At 39.0% G+C, this 20,545-nt stretch overlaps 1 protein-coding gene across 1 annotated transcript; it reads right to left on the bottom strand.

The window, feature by feature from the left end:
- Nucleotides 1-2,178: 2,178 nt before the first annotated feature.
- Nucleotides 2,179-17,051, bottom strand: LOC140138127 (uncharacterized). The gene is made up of 11 exons (XM_072160053.1): nt 17,030-17,051; nt 15,995-16,093; nt 15,319-15,561; nt 14,464-14,568; nt 12,387-12,632; nt 11,949-12,041; nt 8,239-8,367; nt 3,774-3,904; nt 3,211-3,427; nt 2,725-2,852; nt 2,179-2,208 (listed from the first exon to the last, which is right to left on the bottom strand). The coding sequence occupies exons 1-11, from the start codon at nt 17,049-17,051 to the stop codon at nt 2,179-2,181; spliced, it is 1,443 nt and encodes a 480-aa protein (XP_072016154.1).
- Between the last annotated feature and the right edge of the window lie 3,494 nt (nt 17,052-20,545).

Here is a 20,545-nt window from a genome sequence, read left to right as displayed (position 1 = left end):
TTTAACGGATATCATCGGTCGCCGTACTGCGACGCACCGTTAGCTAACCTTAACTAGTAACAAACGCACGGCGCATGCGCGAACCGGGAAATTCAGTTTTGGTTTTGAAACGTAAACAAAGCCGAATATCAATACAACTCCATGCAGAAAATCACTTCTTTTTATAAAACTAAGCAAAATTACAACAATTACTTCAGGGAATATAAACACCAAAGTCATATCTAACACATATGTCAAAAAGAAGTTGAAAATTCATCAGATAAGCGAGAAAGGGTCGAATTTTCGGTCAAAAAATTTCGAAAAAATCATATTTTTTTGGCCTAAAACTTGGCCATAACAAAATTCCCGTACACCACCAATTTCATGATTTTTGTCCTCAAAAATTAACTGAGTAATCCTCATAGTGTTTTCAAGTCAATTCCCCGGGAGACGGAGAAACGGACATATAGAAAAAAAGATATTTAATTTTATTTAATTTAATCCACAAATTGACACCTGAGTCGGGGCGTTGCAAACGTGTCATATACGGTGAGTATGTGTGTACATGTGTAGGGACCGAGTCTACATCAAGCTTGAACTTCCCGGCTCGCGCATGCGCCCTGCGTTTGTTACTAGTTAAAGCTAACCCGGTATGTCGCCCTCTTTTGATTACTTATTACGATGTTATCATCTGATCTCCGTTAAAAATTGATATGCTAATGATCCTCTATTATGTGAAGCATTGATCCCTTGTTCTCTAAATAAAAATAACGCATGCGTAACATGAATTTACCAAAAGACGAATCCGGATCTGGCCGTCTGCAGAATTCATGACGACATGTTTCTACAAACGGGGACAGTGCGTTAGTCCAATGGGTCATTTAATAGTACGAAAATTGTTAGAGTTAGGGTTTATGGCATTTGAGGAAAGAATTGGGGTTATGGATAAGGTCAGGGTTAGTGTTATGGTTAGGTGTAAGGTTAGGATTAGGATTTAGATTATAGGTTAGGGTTAGGGTGTAGTTCAGAGTCAGGGTTAGGGTATACGTCGAACAACTGAATACAAGCACAACGTATGGACCAATATATTTTTGTAAATATTTTAGGCCTATAACAAAATGTATATTTCGTACAAATTGTACAACTATCGTTTCTACCCTATGACCTATAAAAGTTACCTGTTATCAAAGTGTCCGCAAAAAAACTGGTCATCGCAAGTATCTTTGATGCTGAAAACTAAGGATATTCACGCAGGGACAGGCCAAAAACCTTACCTCGATCGTAAAATCCAGCCGATGCATGTCATAAATAATTCATTATTCCATTGTGTAAATGTCACTGATTGTGTCCATGTATTGTTATTGCAGCTGCGATTTCGCGCGAGAGCAGTTGTCAAGCTGAATTTATACTCGATCGCTGGATCACCACGTGAATTCGCCTCTCGAAAACCTCTACGAGGTTGTTGCATCGAGCACGCTGACTGGCTTAGCAATTATCAAAGTAGCTTTGTAAACCAATCAGGTTAGACGTACTTTACTGGCGAGTCACATTAATTAATACCGTAAAAGGCCGTCGCGTTCATTGATTGGCTTACGATTTCAAAGAATGGCTTTTGCAACCAATCACAATACGGGTTATATGACGCCCGTCGGAAATTTTGCATATTTATTTATTTATTTATTTATTAAAACCATATTTATACAGGGTTACCCTTCAGATAAATCTGCTATTACAGGGGCGCTGTGTCATGTCATAAAATATAAAGTACATAGTAATTGGTAGAATTATACATATTAGAATGATTAAAAATACAAACATCCAAATAGAACCATATATCAAATACATCAAATATCAAAAGTCATTAAATTCATAAAGTAAAAATCTTTGGCTAGTTATTTACATTTCTCTGTGTCATAAAATATACATGTAATACTAGTATACATAAAATAATTAATAACTTAAAACATCCAAACATACATCAACTTATACATCAAATAATATCTTAAGCCATTAAAATCATAGTAAAGACCTTGGCTAGTTATTTACATATTCACTGGGTCATAAAACAAATATATGTAAAATAATTAATAACACAAACATTCAAAATATAGAAGCATACATCAAAATACATCAATCTTTAAAAGTCATAAAGTAAAACTTTGGCGCATTATTTACATTTTTCATACGTCCACGATGACGTCATGCCCCAGCGCCACGAGGCTGGCATTTCTGCAAAAGTGAGTGAGTGGTATAAAGTCAGTTTCACAGCTGTGATTTAATGGAGCACATCCACAGCGCATTTGACAGATAAAAATGAAATGGGCAAGTCTGAGCAACGGGATTCCATGAAATGGACGATTATGTAAGTTATTCTACAGGATCGGTAATAATTAACAGCTGGTCTGCTGTATTTGAAGTGCATATTGAAGTTTGTAAGTTTGTGACTTCGTATTTTATGTGCAATTGATATTATAGGAAGCTTAAATTGGCAGGCTCTCATGCAATGTATCCGTCTCTTCCGAAAATATATGGATAAATTCAGGGCAAGTCATACTGAAGTATGACTTGCCCACATAGGGTTAGGGTAAGGATTATTGTTTTTAACTAAGTTAATTGGGTTTTAGGACTATGAGCCCGGACTTACGACCGGTGAACCAACCAAACAATGTTTAACACCCCTCATAATAAGTGGAATCATTTCATGATGATTCGCACATAATCTGTAAAATAACAAAAACAACTTACATTTGGTTCCACTTCATTAACAAATGCTTGGAATCTTGCGCTATCTGTGTCGAATAGTGCCGAATCGAATGGTTGGTCATTGACATCAGCGGCGTAAAATACTCCATCGACTGGCTCGGAAAATTGACCTTTAAACAGGAATGAAACATTAAAATATAGCTGATCAAGCTTTGTGAAATGAAAACGGACTTACCGTACACAATATCGTTCATCTGTCCCGCGGGCTCCATTTTGACAAAATAAAGTTAATCATTTGCCAGGCAACATACAACTGATTTAAGACATGCGATTGATAAAGCATGTCAAGAGAACACACACAAAGCTGCCATGATGTTTGTGGGACTAGTTTCAGGAACAAATTAGGTGGAAAGGGGTGTCGAATTCGGAAAGTTCTTGTTGCAAAACCTCACCATGTTATAGGGAATATCTACAATTAAACATAAGTGTAAACGTCATCTTAATTTATTTTCACTCTTTAATAGTTACCCGCAGGAGGTTTCACCGATACGACAGAGCCACCAAAATATCCATCCGAATTAATATTTGCCGCTAAAAGAGCATTTATATCAGTCTCATCCGCAGGTGAAGAAGATGCTACGTTCACATCATACTCAACACCTAGTAATAAGCCATCTTCTGCAGGGAACAGTCGTGATATCGAGGTGTTTTGATATCCACTAATTCCGCTGAGGGCGTTGTTGAACTGTTGATATAATTGATATTGAGATTATAGCAATGCCTATTGTATTGAGACTCACTGCGTAACCTTAATTTTATTTATTCAAAAACCTTGCGTATCCTTATTAATTAAACTGAAAAACAACAGATGGCGCTATTACTGCACTAAAATGATCCATATTATGATCCATTTTAATAAAGTGACTAGGTTGTATTATTATTATTATTATTATTATTATTATTATTATTATTATTATTATTACATGCATTTGTATTATTATAAACCGCCCATAACAGATATATGGCCATGAATCCCAGGTATGAACTTCTTAAACGATTCACTGAGCGCGTCGAGTAGAATTCAGACCTACCTCAGGTTCAAGGATGTCAGCCCAGAACTCGAATTCATCACTCGTGACGTCATATATTTCATCAGTAAATTGGATTGGTTGACCATTATATGCAGTCGCATATAGTCGTCCATTTATAATCCTTGTTTTTCCTGCAACGAGTTGAAATAGACAATACGATGTATCTTCGAGATAATAGAATCAAAATACTATTAAAATGAAGTAATTGTCATTAATTATGACACCTTAACCCTAACCCGCCTGAATACTACAAAATACTACTTGATATATGCGCTGTTCGTGCATGCATCCCACGTGGTGTGATGACGCAATCGCCCTAAGTGATATATAGGCACGGTTTCGCTGGCCAGCGAAGCCCAAGATCCGTGGCAAAGTGTCGCCGACCGAGTGCTTGGCATGCGAGGGGTCTCGGGTTCGAATCCCACCCAGAGCAAACAACTTCTTTCCTTCTTTTCTCTCTTTATTCTTTCCTTCTTTCCCTTCCCGTCGCCGAAAAGCCCTTAGGGGGTTAGGGTTAAACGTTAAAACAAGTTTTTTGAAAGAATGTGTAAGGATTGGTGTTCATCTAAGAATGTCAACATTGATCTATTTTGCTGGGAAAATGAATGTATATCCCTCTGAACTATTTGTCTATCGATAAACAGCAGTAAATATTTTAGAAATAATCACCATACCATTGGGTGCTGCGTGGGGTTTACTAAGGCTTATAGCAAGGACAGACCATGTGATCAGCAACCTTAAGAGTGACAAACCACTTTACTTTTACTTAATACACCATACATCTGAGAACCGTTACTTCTTATAGTTATTATAAAGAGGAAGGAAAGAGAAAGAATCAGAAGACGACGAAGAAGCAGAAAGACGACAAAGAAGACAAATCAGCGTCGGCGACCTTCGCGTGGTCTCCCCTGTTAACTCGCTAAAACGAGAACCAACGTCGACAATGAGTCAAGGAAGAAAGCAACATATCGCTAGTCAATGCAGTGTTACCCAGGAGCAGCGCCGTGACCCTGAGCCCTGCTTCGCGTCCTTCTCAGGACGGACAGCTACTGCTGTCGAAGGCTACGGTGTAACGACGTTGCAACTGAACGTAGAAGGCCTCACCCCTGCCAAGATGAATATGATCGAGCAGCTGGCAGTCAACAACAAAGCCATTGTGATCCTTCTCCAAGAAACACACCGTGAAACCAATGAAAAGCTAACTCTACCTAACTTCTCACTGGCAGGCTACATCCCAAGCAAACACCATGGACTAGCAACCTTCATCAGCCAAGACACAGATGACTGGTCTCTTGAGGCCCAGTCCTCACCCGACTCTGATACTGAATGGATCGCTGTGAAAGTGCTTGGCATCAACATCATCAATGTGTACAAACCACCTCCAGTACGCCTGACCAACGCATCTCTACCTCATTATCCAGCACCATGTGTATACGCAGGAGACTTCAACTGCCAGCACACTGACTGGGGCTACTCTCGATGCAATAGTGATGGGACTTTGCTCACGGAATGGGCTTCTACCAACAACCTGACCCTCTTGTTCAATCCTAAGGAACCTGACAGCTTCTTCTCAGGACGGTGGAATACTGGCACCCAGACCTGGCATTTGCTGAACCCAGCCAAGGAAACCAACTCCCTGTGCGTAAAATCCTGGACAAGTTCCCAAGATCTCAGCACCGACCATCTCTGATAACCCAACCTGCTCTGGTGTCTCCAACAGCTAGCAAACCAGTAAAGCGGTGGAACTTCCGGAAAGCAAAGTGGGACAAGTTCTCTGCCGAGGTCAACCAGCGTGTTACCAAACTACCACCACCAGAGAGTGATGATGTTAACACCACATACTCAGCCTACTGTAACTTGCTCATAGATGCAGCCAAGCTGTCGATCCCAAGGGGATACCAGAAGAGCTACATCCCATGCTGGGACGATGAGTGCCAAGCTCTATATGAAGACTTTACCTCGGCCCCATCGAAGGAAGAATCTGACTCCTGCGCTTCCACTCTCCTCACAAGACTGGATGAGAAACGCAAAGAACGCTGGATCGAGACTTTGGAATCAATCGACTTCACCTACTCAAGCAGAAGGGCCTGGCAAACCGTCAACCGCCTGACAGGCAGATCAACCCCAGACGCCGGAAAGTGTCCAGTAACTGCAAACGCCATCGCCAGCGTACTTGTGAACAACGGCCGCTTCACTAACCCTGACCGTGATCACTCCAGGCGGGTTAAGAAGGAAGTGTCCGATCTTTGGAAGATGCCATCCACCTCCGATCTCTGCAGCGATTACACCATGCAGGAAGTAGAAGATGCTTTGAAACTACTCAAAGCAGGTAAGGCACCTGGACCAGACAGTATCCACCCAGAATTCCTCCATCATGCTGGCTCTGCTGCAACCAACTGGCTATGCAAGTTCCTGTCATCCTGTATGAAACGATGCAAGATACCAAAGATTTGGCGCAAGGCACATTACTGTCATCGCACTGCCCAAACCTAATAAGCCAAAGGATGACCCTAAGAGCTACCGTCCAATCTCTCTACTCTGCATCCCCTACAAGCTACTGGAGCGCCTGATCCATAGCCGTATCAACCCGATTGTAGACCCACAGCTTCCTCACGAGCAGGCCGGTCTTCGTCAGGGCAGATCAACAGTGGACCAGGTCACCCTCCTCACCCAAGACATCGAAGACAGCTTTGAAGGGAACCAGAAGGCTGGTGCTGTATTTGTAGATCTGACAGCAGCATACGACACCGTGTGGCATAGAGGCCTGATATGCAAACTCCTCAAGCTCATACCAGACAGACGGATGGTGTCCTTCATCGTGCAGCTAATCTCGAACCGCAACTTCATTCTTAAGACCAGCGACGGCCAAGCTAGCAGACCACGCAGTCTGAGGAACGGTGTGCCACAGGGCTCCGTCCTAGCACCTCTCTTATTCAACACCTACATCCATGACCTGCCCAATACCATTGCTAAGAAGTATGGATACGCAGATGACCTGGCAATCCTGAAGTCGGGCAACTCTTGGGACACAATTGAGAGAGCGCTCAGCTTAGACATGGACACCCTAGATACTTACCTCTACCAATGGCGGCTCAAGCTGAGTGTTGCTAAGACTGTCTCCTCTGCCTTCCATCTCAACAACAGGGAAGCCAACCGAGAACTCAATGTAACCATCAAGTCCAAGCGACTGAACTTCGAGGCTTGCCCCACGTACCTAGGAGTGAAACTGGACAGAGCCCTCACCTACCGGCAGCACTTGGTTAACCTAAGGGACAAGGTCACAGCAAGATGCGCATTGATTCGTCACCTAGCCGGCACCAGCTGGGGAGCAAGCGCCAAGACCCTCAGAACGTCAACCCTGGCCTTGGTATACGCACCAGCAGAATACTGTGCACCAGTATGGAGCAGGAGCTACCACACTCACCAGGTAGACACGGGTCTAAATGAAGCTATGCGCACTGTGTCGGGATGTCTGCGACCAACTCCAACTGAACAGCTTCCGGTTTTAGCAGGAATCCCTCCGCCGGACATCAGAAGGAAAGCAGCCTCCGTAGCTATAGCACTCCGGTCTGAAGAACCAGGACACCTCCTTCACGACACCCTGTCAAGAGCTAGGAACAGTGAGGGTGAAAGCAGGAGATTGGTAACTAGGAAGCCGTTTGCTCAACAAGCAATAGACTTGATGAAGACAACACAGTCTAACCAGACAGCCAAGGACTGGACAGCTAAGACATGGAAAGACCAATGGCTTCAGACTTCCTCACCACTCCAGCGCTTTGTCACAGACCCAACAGACACCATCCCAGGCTTCAACCTACCCAGGTCTGCTTGGACAAAATTAAACCGCCTGAGAAGTGGAGTTGGACGCTTCAATGCCAACCTGTTCCAATGGGGCTTAAAGGAAAGCCCAGCATGCGAGTGCGGTAGTGAGGAACAAACAGCCGACCACATCATCTCATCCTGTCATCTCCATAGACCACCGAATGGTATCTCCGGCCTGATTGAAGTCGACGAAGCCACCAGGGACTGGTTGATGCGTACTGGGCTTGAAATTTAATGAATTTTATTGTTTTGGCTTTTATATCTTGTTTCTTCCTGACATACGCAAGAAGAAGAAGAAGAATAAGAAGACGATGGAGAAGAAAATATGAAAAAAACATCGAAAACGAAGCTGAAGAAGAAGAGAAACAACTAGAAGAAACAGACAACGAGAGAAAGAAGTGACGAAGAATTAAGTACAAAAATGGAATAGGGAAATACAAAAAAGAAGCTGATATTATTTTGTAACCAAAGTCACAATATTGTGCTATTCCAGTTGAAATCCTGAATGGGGGATTCCATTTGAAATCTACACCCCTGTGTGGAGATTAAGGCAGGTGTCATCCATATAGGGGATTATGGATTTCACCTGGATTAGCAAATTGTTAATAACCGGGAAACCTTGGAACAAATAAGTCCTACTTACGAACACACATATTTCCAACAACATTTAACTCTGGATCTGTGCAAATACATTCATAGCTTCCGACTTTGTTGAGACAATGAACGTTACCACCACGGCAGATGGGCGGCTGTAACTCGCATTCGTTAATATCTGAACAAAAGAAAATTTGTATAACAATATCTTCATCATGTGTTAATCTTTGTCTATGTTTGCAAAGAACTTTTTCTGATATCTTTTATAACCAATGATCAAAATTAACATAACTTATTGGTAAACAATTGGACTATACTCAAGATTTTGAATGCTTGTGACTGCAATTGCAATGTTAAAAGGACTAACATCTAGCTATGTGTTATTTGACGAAACAGGATAATATTATTTTGATACAGAAAATATTAGTGCTGTTTTTTTTTGCTGTCTGGCATCGGTCAATCTAATACAACGGGAAGTTTACGTTCGTATTGTTAAAGTGGTATTTGAGGCATTTTGAAAGTGCTCTGCGCATGTTTTAAACAGATTAAATGAGTAGGGCAGAGAACACTGATCAACATGTCTTTTGTATGAAGCTAATGGGGCATACGGTTTTTATAATACACACATTTGAAATATTTTATAGTGTATTGTTATTATCAATAATCAATACAGCTAATATGACTTGAAACTGCTCATTTATATGTATATAATTTTGGCCAATATTTATCTAAAAACAATGCATGTTCATAACATTTTTATTTAATAGAATATTGGTTTCAAACTTAGTCAAAGTGTTCCAGAATGACTTCTAGATAATGTAAGCATAATTAATTAGCAAGCCGCCATAATTTGCATAATTAATTAGCATTTATGCCAATTAGCTCATTAATTATGCAAATAAGCAAATTAGGGGGCGGCTAGACTATAACATATATTAAAATATATTAGAAACTCTTTGACCAAGTTTCAAGGAAAAAGTCTGCAAAATAAAAGTACCATGAACATTTATACATTGTTTTTTAGCAAAATATTGGCAAAAATTACATATTAATGAGCATTTCAAGTCATTTTAGCTCATTTATTATATAGATTATTGATAAAAACAATTGGATACAAAGAAAATATAAATTGATGTATTATGGAAACCGTATGTCTGATTTGCTCCAAACAAAGGGCATATTGATCAATGTATTTTACCCTACTCAGTTTAATACATGGTCGAATCCAACGAAAAGTGTACACGGCATGTTCAGGGCCATAACTTAAAAGTATTAATCAATTGGCATTCGTTTTGGTATTGTGTTTATTCGCCTTGATCATACGCTTCGCGCCATATATAATAAGACCCCCTTCTGTGAGAAACTTAGACACAGAGACCCCAAAACATGCTATTTTTACCCATTTTTTCAAAATATTTCTTAAAGTATTTTTAAAAACATCTAAATCAGTTATGAAAAGAAGTCATTGGATTGAATCTAAATTGATTTCCTGAAAGGTGTGTATTCAAAGATTGCCTGTTCAATTTTTCACATATTTGTAAATAATTATGAATTTTTTGTGATAATTTTTTGAGTGGTATTTTTTACATTACCTACGAATACAATTTTTCATAGCACTAGATATATCTTTAAAAATGGAAATCACTAATAAATGCGCAATTGATACAAGCTTTGATATGTCCAATACTGAAATGCATTGCATTCGGACATCTTTATTATTGTGTTTAGCTGCCAGAAATTCTAAATGGCACAAAGGTAGGTTTGGTAAAAAATATGCATTACCTCCGAATACATGTTAAAAGCTGTGCCATTTCCACAAAGTGAGAGAATAGTAAACAATAGTTAAGCAATAGGTGCAGGGTAATACACTCTTTATTTCTACCAAGTTTCAATAACCTGCGTTTAAATATTTATGAGATGTCAACAATAAAAGCGAGTCGTCGTCGGTAACTTTCGGTCACCGAATGTTACCTACGAATACACTTTTATCATGACAGTATTGTGAAACACCGCCATTCATGCCAATGCCCATATTGGTACATAACGAAGGCCTGTATGTTTGCTATCAAATCATATGTCAATGAAAGTTGCGAATTCACATACATGCCCACCATGCAAAACTGAATACGGCTTAATTGGTGAAAAATATGTACTGAAATAGACAACGGTCTGCTCATTTGAAAGAAAAATCAGATTCAAAGAAGATTAGAAGGGATAAATACTTGGATTTGTCAACTGTCATGTGTGCTTCATTTTAAATGTTTACCGACCTTCTGGTTTCTTAGTAATTTGTGTCCAAATTGATTTATTCGAAGGTAACTTTTGACGTTTTCGCTAAGGTTACCTACGAATACCATGGAAAAAACGACTGTTCTCATTGTCTCATGATCTAGACAACACATTGATGGACCCTGGTATAAAGCTAATTGTAGTTGCCCTCAAACGAAAGGCCACAAGACTTAACTGACTCCAAGATGGACTTCACAAGTCTGCAATAACGGTTTTAAGCGATTTGTGTGCAATTAAGCAAATTACAGTCACTTTAGTGGCTTTGTTTCTTACTTCAAACCTCTTTCAACCGCTGTGAACCGACATTATTAATACATGATAGGGTCTAAAGTATCAATAAACGCACATAAAGAAAAAAATACATTCAAAGTGCTTTATAAAATGAAGTTTTGATTGCGATATCCACCAAAAGTCTAATTCTTACCTACAAATACTGAAATGTTACTTACGAATACAGCATAATACATGACATGTGTAATGAAGTTTCCCTACCAATGGAAATTAATTGTCAAAAACTTTAAGCGGTACCCCAGGACACTATTATTACCCATAATACGGATTCATTCAACAATTATTTATTATGTAAAATTGCTGATTATCAAAATGAAGTGGTCAAAATCTTGCTAAAAGCATCAACATTTTTTTTGATCTAAGGTAATAGCATTTATTCATTTGGACGTACCATCTAAAAAAAATATAAAAACTACCATTTTATTAATTCATTACCATAATAGCAAAATTTAAACCCATAAACCCATAAAATATAGATATTGTTAAATCGCTCATGTTACCTACGAATACCCGGGTTTCTTCACCTTTTCATTGTATAAAGCGTTAGGTGTATGCGTATAATTCCTAATATTTTTGAAAACATATATCATACTCGTTCTTATACAATGTGTAAATTGATTCATACTCATTTGATAAATAAAATACAGAAACTGACCTAAACTTCATTTTCAAAAATAAACTAGCATAAATTGACTAAGATCATATTGATCGCGTTATAAAAATAAAACAAATATTTTCTGGTTGAGTTAGCATTTTCCTGACACCCTGTGGTCTACATTACACGAAAAAAGCGTTAATGGGAATATTCCATTTGTTTTAGGTTAATTAGTATTGCGATAGTGAAAGCATCCTAGTGGTATTCGTAGGTAACATTGGGTTTTGATATCACATCTACTATCACACGTCCTGGATTTATTTTTCAAGATTAGTAATGGCACTTTTGGTTCCTATAAGGCCAATATGTCATCAATCAATGGGCACAAGGAAAAAATTGTGGAGACATTTTGATTTCGGACTTTTATTTTTGGCCCGTGGACACTTTTGGTTGGATTCGACCACATGCTCAGCATGCTCAGAGCATTTCCTAATTTCTAGAAAATGCACCAAGTACCACCTTGCTAATTATGGAGTCGTTACTATGATAACATGATCACGGGAATTATAGATATATATTAGTACCTTCTTCGCAAAGGTTCCCTGTATAGCCATCTAAACATTGACACTCTTCGGGACTGACACAGAAACCATTGTGACAGTCTATGGCGCAGTCAACTGATGAGAAATAACAATGGGAAAAAATGAATACGTGTACAAGTTGTAGCTATCCAATTATTATGCTAAATGGGACCATCATATATTTTTATGTGGTTCTTGAAACATTTACGCACAATTCAAAGAAGAATTATGGTAATGATAATGACGAAGACGCAGTTGATTCACCATAAATAATATATTATACATCCATAGATAATATTTTAAAAGAATCACACCATACATACATATAAGAGCTTTTTTTTAAATTAAAAAGTATTTTCCTGATATTATACTCTTTAATGTTAGTTATATTTTGTTTTCAATGGAAAATAAGAGACCCTTTTTTTAAAACCAACAACTTACTGTCATCATTTCTAATTGCCACCACTGCTTCCCTGGGGAAACTTAGCTGTTGTGCAATGTCACTTATTAAGATCACCTCGAACTCCTCGGTTACTTCAAAGAAGGTATCATCATTGATACCGATAGTAACTTGCTTAAAATCTTCATCTGGCTCAAAAATTACATCGTGAGATAACACTTCCCGAAGTGGTACATAATCGTGATTTGGAGGCGTTGAGCTTGCAGATATATCTCTTGTAAATATACCTTGAATAGCCAGAAATTGATATATTTTAATGTGTTAGAAAATGAACGAGGCTTCTAGTCTGTATATCAGGGAAGTGCCGCTAGGTCCGGTTATATAGATGTTTTTTTTTAAGGCAGCGATATGTTTTCTCCCAAGTTAAGTTGTCATCAATTAAAACATGGAAAAATTTGGCCTTTTTCACCTTTGATAAATTAACACTGTCTCAAATGATATTCAGATGTGACCTGTTCCTACAAAATGAGTGTAAAGTTTGCGGTTTCGAGACCTTCCAATTGTTGAGTTGCTGTTCTTTGTTTAAAGACACCTGTATAGTCAGTAGTATGTCCTTTGTGAATAATATTGTGGCATAATATGCTGTACTCTGTATCCAATTCTGTCCGCATTTTGTCCATAATACAAGTGTGGTCAAGTAAGGAACATCAACTTAATAATTGGAATGTCTCGAAACTCTTAACTGACGACTTTACGCTCATTTAATAACAGCAGGTCACATATGTGTACCTCGAAGTTTGATACGGCGTTCACATAATAATAAAATTGCTTTTAGTTGTATTTACTGTATTCACTGACTTTTTACCCTTTAACTAGTTAGTTACTTCAATATTCAATATCTTAGTAATGATATTCCTAATTGAGTATAATATTGCTGTGTCAGCAAAGAGGTAATAAGTCATTCAACCAAGGCCAAAAGATTATATGACTCACACGAAACTGTCGTAAAGTAGCAAGTTAAGAGTTTCGAGACGATGTTCTTGGCTTGAAGACTGTATAGGCAGTCCCAGTGGGCACACCTGGTGTTGAAATCACGTTGAAATTTCGACGTCGAAATCAGGTTTAAATCACGTTGTATTTGCAAATGGATTTCAACCTGACTTCAACCTCTTTTAATGTTTGCATTGAAAGTTGGTTGAAATCAGCTTGAAATTTCAACGTTGTCAACGTTGAAATTTCAACCTGATTTCAACTAACCTCTAGGTTGAAATCAGCTTGAAATCAGGTAGGTTGAAACTAAGACGTTGTATCAACGTTGATTCATCGTCGAAATCCTAACCTGTGCCAACTGCGATGTCCTTTGTGAATGGGGACAGAATTGAACACAAAGTACATCATAATATATACCAATTCACAAAGGACATACCACTACCTATACAGGTAGGTGTCTTCAAACAAAGAACAGCACCTCAACAATTGGAAGGTCTCGAAAAAACTACATTGAGACTTTACGCTTAATTCGTGGGAACAGGTCTCATATGTTTTCTTCCTAACACCTGTTACCACTTGTCAACATGTGCTACCCGATTTTGTCAGACGAATGTCACTTCCTGGAAAGCTGGACTGAACAAGATAATCTGATAATATATGACAATATTATTTTGCTATTCATTGTCAAAGTGACGTAATAATCAGATTAGCTACCATAGCAATGGATGAATACAATTTTTGAATAGATCACCCTACACTACAAGCAGATTGTACCAATCACCTGTGTATGTCTGCAAGCATATATTGAATACAATACCGCTCTTTTCCAAAATACTAATCTTACAGGTGCGAGTGATCAGTCTTTCTTTGACATCTATGGTTCAATGCATAGGTACTGCGTGAACTTTGTCGTGCAGGGCGATATATTCAAAATTGTATTCATCCATTGCTATGGTAGTTAATCCGATAAATTACGTCACTTCCACAGCGAATAGCTGTATGACAAATTAGTTAACTGATCATCTCATGGATAGGGAGAGAAGCCCTATGACAAGAACGAAGAAAGAGGAATTGCTTAAATGTCAAGGGCAATGTAGCGTAATTATATAGAATGACTAGCAAACTTACCAATTTGTGATTGTTGTCCGAGAAATCCTTTCCTCCTTACATTTATAATCACCTCGTTATTGCTTTCCATAACATTGTATACGTCTTTTTCAAAACAGTATGAAACTAAATAAATAAAAAGTGTTAATATAATTGAAATATCCTTTAAAATCTTTAAATTTTAAAGTTAAATCAGTATTCGCTAACCCAAAAAGTAAAACCAGCATTCATATAGGCCTACTGTTTAATTCATTCATAAATAAAGGCTGTACTCAAATATAGTTATTATATACAAAATACCAATGGTCACAATTTGCACACATCCACTCTTTAACTTTCCCACATCTGAGGATCTTTTATTCCTTCAAATTCACGGGTTTTTGTGCAGCTAACCTTTTGCTACGTGTACTTTGTAACTGTATACAATAAAAAAATATTTATACATTTTCTGTAACCTTTGACAATTCCCCCTTTGATATGGAACCTTTTCTTGCTACTCACACCTTTGATTCATAACCACTATGGTATAGGACATTTCTTGTGTTCGCTCCCTCTTTAGAAGTATTCTATTATATTCGTACTTGCTCAAGTAGAATTCAATGCGAATTTTGATATACATATAGCCTAAAATGAGGATATAGCGCTCTTTCCCCTAATCTTCATCTCCATGGACTTTACATGTAAAATGAAAAAGTCCATTATAAAGAACACTATTGTTAGAAGGGGCTATTCATTATATTTGTATGTATTGCATGTCACTGGTATGTTTAGGTTTTTCAAAAATAAAATATCCTTCTGAAACGATAATTATTCTTATACATCCGGGAATACGATTCTCAATTAAACCATAAACGTCCAGTGAAATAAATGTCTTACCATCATTATCTGCTATAGTAACCTCTGCAACACTTGGTTCTCCGATGAGGCATCCGTCGCAATTTACAAGCTCTAGTTGAAAGTATTCTGTATTCTCCACGTTGTCATCATCTCCTATTTCAATTTCAAAGGATACCATAGCTTCTTGTGGATCATTGTTGGCGCCAAATACAACAGTGTGGGACACAGGTGGATAGTCATAGGTCAAGCCTTCAGTGGCTGTTATTTGTGATGATACTACATCTGCAAAATAAAAAGAAACGCGTCTCGTCATTGATGCTATTAGTAACTTTATACGTGGGGCAATGGATGGGACAAAAACCCTGCAAGTTCATAATTTTGCCTTCTTAATGTTAAATAGATTAAACAAAGCGTTGTGCTGTAATTTATTATATACGCGCGCATTTATGCGCTGTCGTAGAACATCGTCACTTCCTGCCGAGGTCACAGCTACTTCCTTAATGATGGATCACGAGGTTTGCATGGCAACGCCATCTACGCTGTACTGAAGAAAGCGACACGATCAATAAATCACCTTTGAATTCAACATTTTAGATTCCCGATTGAAAGCCCAACATGGGTTAGAAAAGAATAATTATTAACCTAATTCTGCAAACTAAGAAAGATTTGGCAAAATAAACAATGTTACTGCAGAACTAAATCAATAGTTACTTACCAACACTGACAATGCTCCCCATGTAACCACGTCTAACCACCTTGACGTTCACAACCTTGGTCCCTTCAATCACCGTGTAAGATGCGTCTCCGAATGCAACTTATAGAGAAGTAATAAGACAAGCACAACTTATTAATAAAACCTATCAATATCATTTTTAGTGTTGAAAATAAGGCAAAATGTTCGGCGACAACTCTCTAGTCAGAAGGTTCTCTTGTCCAAAGGCTTCTTAGCCAAAAGTATTGCTAGTCCGAACACGTAATTTACCATTCGCTAGTCCGAATTCCGAAAAAGGTTCGCTAGTCCGAATATTGGTTATCTAGTCCGAGGGTCCGCTTGTCCGAATAATAAATAAGGTTCTCTAGTCCGAATGCAAATTGTGCCAATATTTCCTCGAAAGAGTACAAAAACATTATCAAACAGAACCAGGAATGGTTTTGCCCACTTTGTAAACCTGAGCCTTGTGGTATGTGTGATAATCTGGTGACAAAATACCAACAGGGACTGGAGTGTGACAACTGTGAAAAGTGGATCCATGCGCAATGTGGTGGAGTTGATAATGAAACTTATTTACAATTCGAAGGAAAAAATTGCACCTGGATATGCCCAATGTGTGACATAATGAATTTTTCAGACTCCCTATTCAATTCATTTTTGGATTGCAGTACCAGCAACCAATTTTCCAGTTTGAGTGACAATGACGATGGAAATTCAACCTTCTCTGACGTATCTGACGACCACTATCAGATTCCTGATCTCAGTACCCCCGGTAAAAAAGCAGCTAAAAAAGTTTCTTCTAATAAAGCAAAAACAAAGAAGAGTAGCAGGGAATCAATACGTATTATGTTACTGAACTTCCAGAGTATTGGTAACAAATCGGCCGATATCAAAGTGCTTATTGAACAATACAAACCTAATATCATTCAAGGCACCGAAACTTGGCTTTCGCCGAACATTAAAATTCTGAAATCCTCCCGGACTCGTATGATGTGTTTAGGAAGGATAGGCAAGAGGGGATCCATGGTGGAGTCATACTTGCGTGCAAGAAGGATCTCATCATGACAAGGCGTGAAGAATTTGAAACAGAAAATGAACTCATGTGGAACCAACTTGAACTCCAGGGGCGCCACTCGCTACTGATTGGCACCGGTTATAAACATAAACATGACAATGTAAAATTTGTCACCGATCTTGAGGTTTCTCTTGACAAAATTGAAAAGAAAGGCAAGGGCTATAACATTATCCTGGCAGGCGACTTCAATCAAGCAAATATTGACTGGAAAAATAGCACAGTCATCCGCGATCACCCCGCATCTAAATCCACAGCAGAGCTGCTTCTTGAGACTACAACAGGTTTTGGTTTAAACCAGCATGTGTTGGAACCTACAAGAAAAGACAGTATCTTGGATCTTGTATTCACTAATAATTCAAGTCTTGTGAGAGATGTCAAAGTTGATCCAGGACTCAGTGATCATTACATGGTAATCACCGACATAGATTTGAGAGCAAAATGGAAGAGACAACCAAGACGGAAGTACTTCGTCAGGCGGAAGGCAAATGAAGATTTGATTAATGAGGAGTTGAGTACCTTCAAGGACAAGTATTTTAGCATGGGAAATGTCTCTGTGCAAGAAAAGTGGGACAATCTTGAAAGTGAAATAAAGAAAGTCATGAATAAGCATATTCCTCAAAAGACAGCTGCCTAACCAAACAGTTTGCCATGGTTTAAGAGATCACACCACAGACTCAGACGCAGGAAGCAGAGGGCTTTTAACAAGGCGAAAAAGTCGCAAAGTAGTGATGACTGGAAAATTTTTTTGTCTTGCCAGAAAGAACTTCTCTCAATGAATCCGAGCGTGAGTTTGTTGCAAATAATCTTACCACTGCAATGAAAGAGAACACCAAGCAGTTTTGGTCATACATGAAAAGACTGGGTAAAAGTGAAAGCGGTGTCGCAGATCTCAAAGTTAACAATAATATCATTAGCGATGGGAAGGAAAAAGCAGAGGCATTGAACGCACAATTTGCTAGTGTCTTTACAAGGGAAGACGACAAGGAAGCGATTCCTACACTTGGCAGTAGCAGTATTCAAGACATTCCAGATTTAATTATTCATGAAAAGGGGGGTTTTAAAGCAACTCCAAGAACTGTCTCCGAATAAAGCAGCAGGACCTGATGAGATACCTCCATGGTTTCTCAAAATGTTTGCTGAGAAACTTGCGCCGATATTTACAGACTTGTTCCAAGCTTCTGTTGATCAAGGACTCTCCCCATCAATGGAGGGAGGCAAACATTTGTGGCATCTTTAAAAGGGGACAAAGCCGTGCCTGAAAATTATAGACCCGTTTCGTTAACAAGCGTCAGCTGCAAGATTCTGGAGCACATTATACATTCACATGTTATGGATCACTTGGAGCAGCATAATATTTTGGTTGATTCACAACATGGCTTCAGATCTAAGCGCTCCACTGAAACTCAACTCATTTTAACTGTTTATGATATTGCAAGAGCTTTGGAACAAGGGGATTCAGTGCACATGGCAGTTCTAGACTTCTCCAAAGCCTTTGATAAGGTTCCTCATGAACGCCTTCTGAATAAGCTTCATCATTACGGGATTAGAAACAACCTTCATCAATGGATCAGAAGTTTCCTAACAAATAGGACCCAGAGAGTTGCATGTGAGGGCAATTTTTCATCACCCAAAGAGGTCCTTTCTGGAGTACCACAGGGGACGGTGTTGGGGCCGTTGTTGTTTTTAACCTATATAAACGACCTCCCGGACATGTTGAGCAACCAAGTAAGACTCTTCGCAGACGACTGCCTGGTGTACTCTAGTGTCAAATGAAAGGGACATGGACTCTCTACAAGCTGATCTAAAATCTCTTTGGCAGGAGACCTGGAAGATGAGCTTTAACCCTTCCAAATGCACGGTCATGGAAATTTCCTTGAAGAGAAACCCTCCACACAGAGACTATATTTTCTGCGGGCAAGTTTTACAGCAGCCAAACTCAAATCCTTACTTAGGGGTGCAGCTGGATAACAAGCTGAACTGGGGAGAACATGTTACAAACACAGTTAACAAAGCAAACCGGACTCTGGGTTTCCTGAGGAGAAACTTGTGGTTTTGTCCAGGGAAGTGAAGTCTACTGCATATCTAACGTTAGTGCGTCCAGTCTTAGAGTATGCTGCGTGTGCATGGGACCCATACAGGGCAGGACTCATAAAGAAGATTGAAAGTGTGCAGAGAAAAGCTGCAAGATTTTGCACAGGGGATTACCAAAGAGAAAGTAGTGTCACTCAAATGCTGGAAGATCTCGGATGGGACACTCTAGCTGTCAGAAGGAGAGAAATCGTTTAGCTATGTTTTACAAAATCCAAAATGAGTTGGTAGGAATCAACAAAGAAGCCTATATTCAAACTTCTTCTGCTGCGGGTTTGAGAAGAAACCACCACCTACATGTTGAAATTCCATTCATCAAGAAGGACGTCTATAAAAACTCATTTTTCCCAAGAACTGGAAGGGCATGGAATTCCCTCACTCAAACCACTATATTAGCCCCATCTTTAGATATCTTCAAGAAAAACCTCTAGCTTGCAGGTCACCAAATAGTTAGCGATTTGCGGTTTTCGCCCTGCTGACTACAACTTCAGAAGGTTCAGAAGGAATATAGAATAAGACTCGCTAACCGTAATCTTAACCCTAAAACCTAAACCTAACCCTAACCCTAACACTAACTCTTATTCTATATTCGGACTAGAGACCTGCAGATTAGCTTACTTAATTTGGCTTTCGGACTAGCGACCCTTCGGACTAGAGAACCTTCGGACTAGCGACCCTTCGGACTAGAGAGAAGTCACGAAATATTCGAGAGCCATTTTGTCCGTAGGTCTAGATTCATATTTTACGGGTCTTTATCAATGTGTACAGGCCCAAACTATGAAGGCCCGAACTAAAATTCTATACTTTCATGCAGAGGGTTTTTTGACGTCAGAAAAGAAGATCAACATTATCAGTAAAGTCATAATAACGGCAAAATCTCTAATATTTAAAATAAGATTACATGAGTAAAAAAAAGTTCATGTTTCTGACTTTGGTATCAACATTTCACGGTCCGTAGGATTGTGTATCGGCGGGCCCGCAGTGATTGTTTTGCACATTGAGGGTTTTTTGGTAAACAATTCAGGCATGTTACGTTACTCAAGGCACATAATTCTTGCGTAGTCTTTTAAACTAATTATGATTGTATACCTTGAGTGTCGCCATCGTAGATGGTTACAATGGCTTTATGTAAGTCACCGAGTGCTTCAGCTTTATCAGGACTATGAAGATAAACTTGAAACTGTTCATGTCCTTCGTATGCAAAGTCAGGGATTATTCTGATGTTCACGGTGGCGTTTGACTGACCACTAGCAAAAACTATCTGCCTATCAACTGCTGTGAAGTCGTTTGGGGATGAGGCTGATAACTCCAGTGGTGTGGTTCTATCCCTTGTTGCTAGAACTGTGAACCATGGTGAAAATGGATAGTAATGACTTTTGTTAAAAATATGG

This window comes from Amphiura filiformis, chromosome 2, assembly GCF_039555335.1.
Source record: "Amphiura filiformis chromosome 2, Afil_fr2py, whole genome shotgun sequence".
In the NCBI taxonomy this organism is placed as follows: Eukaryota; Metazoa; Echinodermata; class Ophiuroidea; order Amphilepidida; family Amphiuridae; genus Amphiura; species Amphiura filiformis.
Note: the sequence above shows the minus strand (reverse complement) of the source record. Positions and strands in the feature narration are given on the sequence as shown.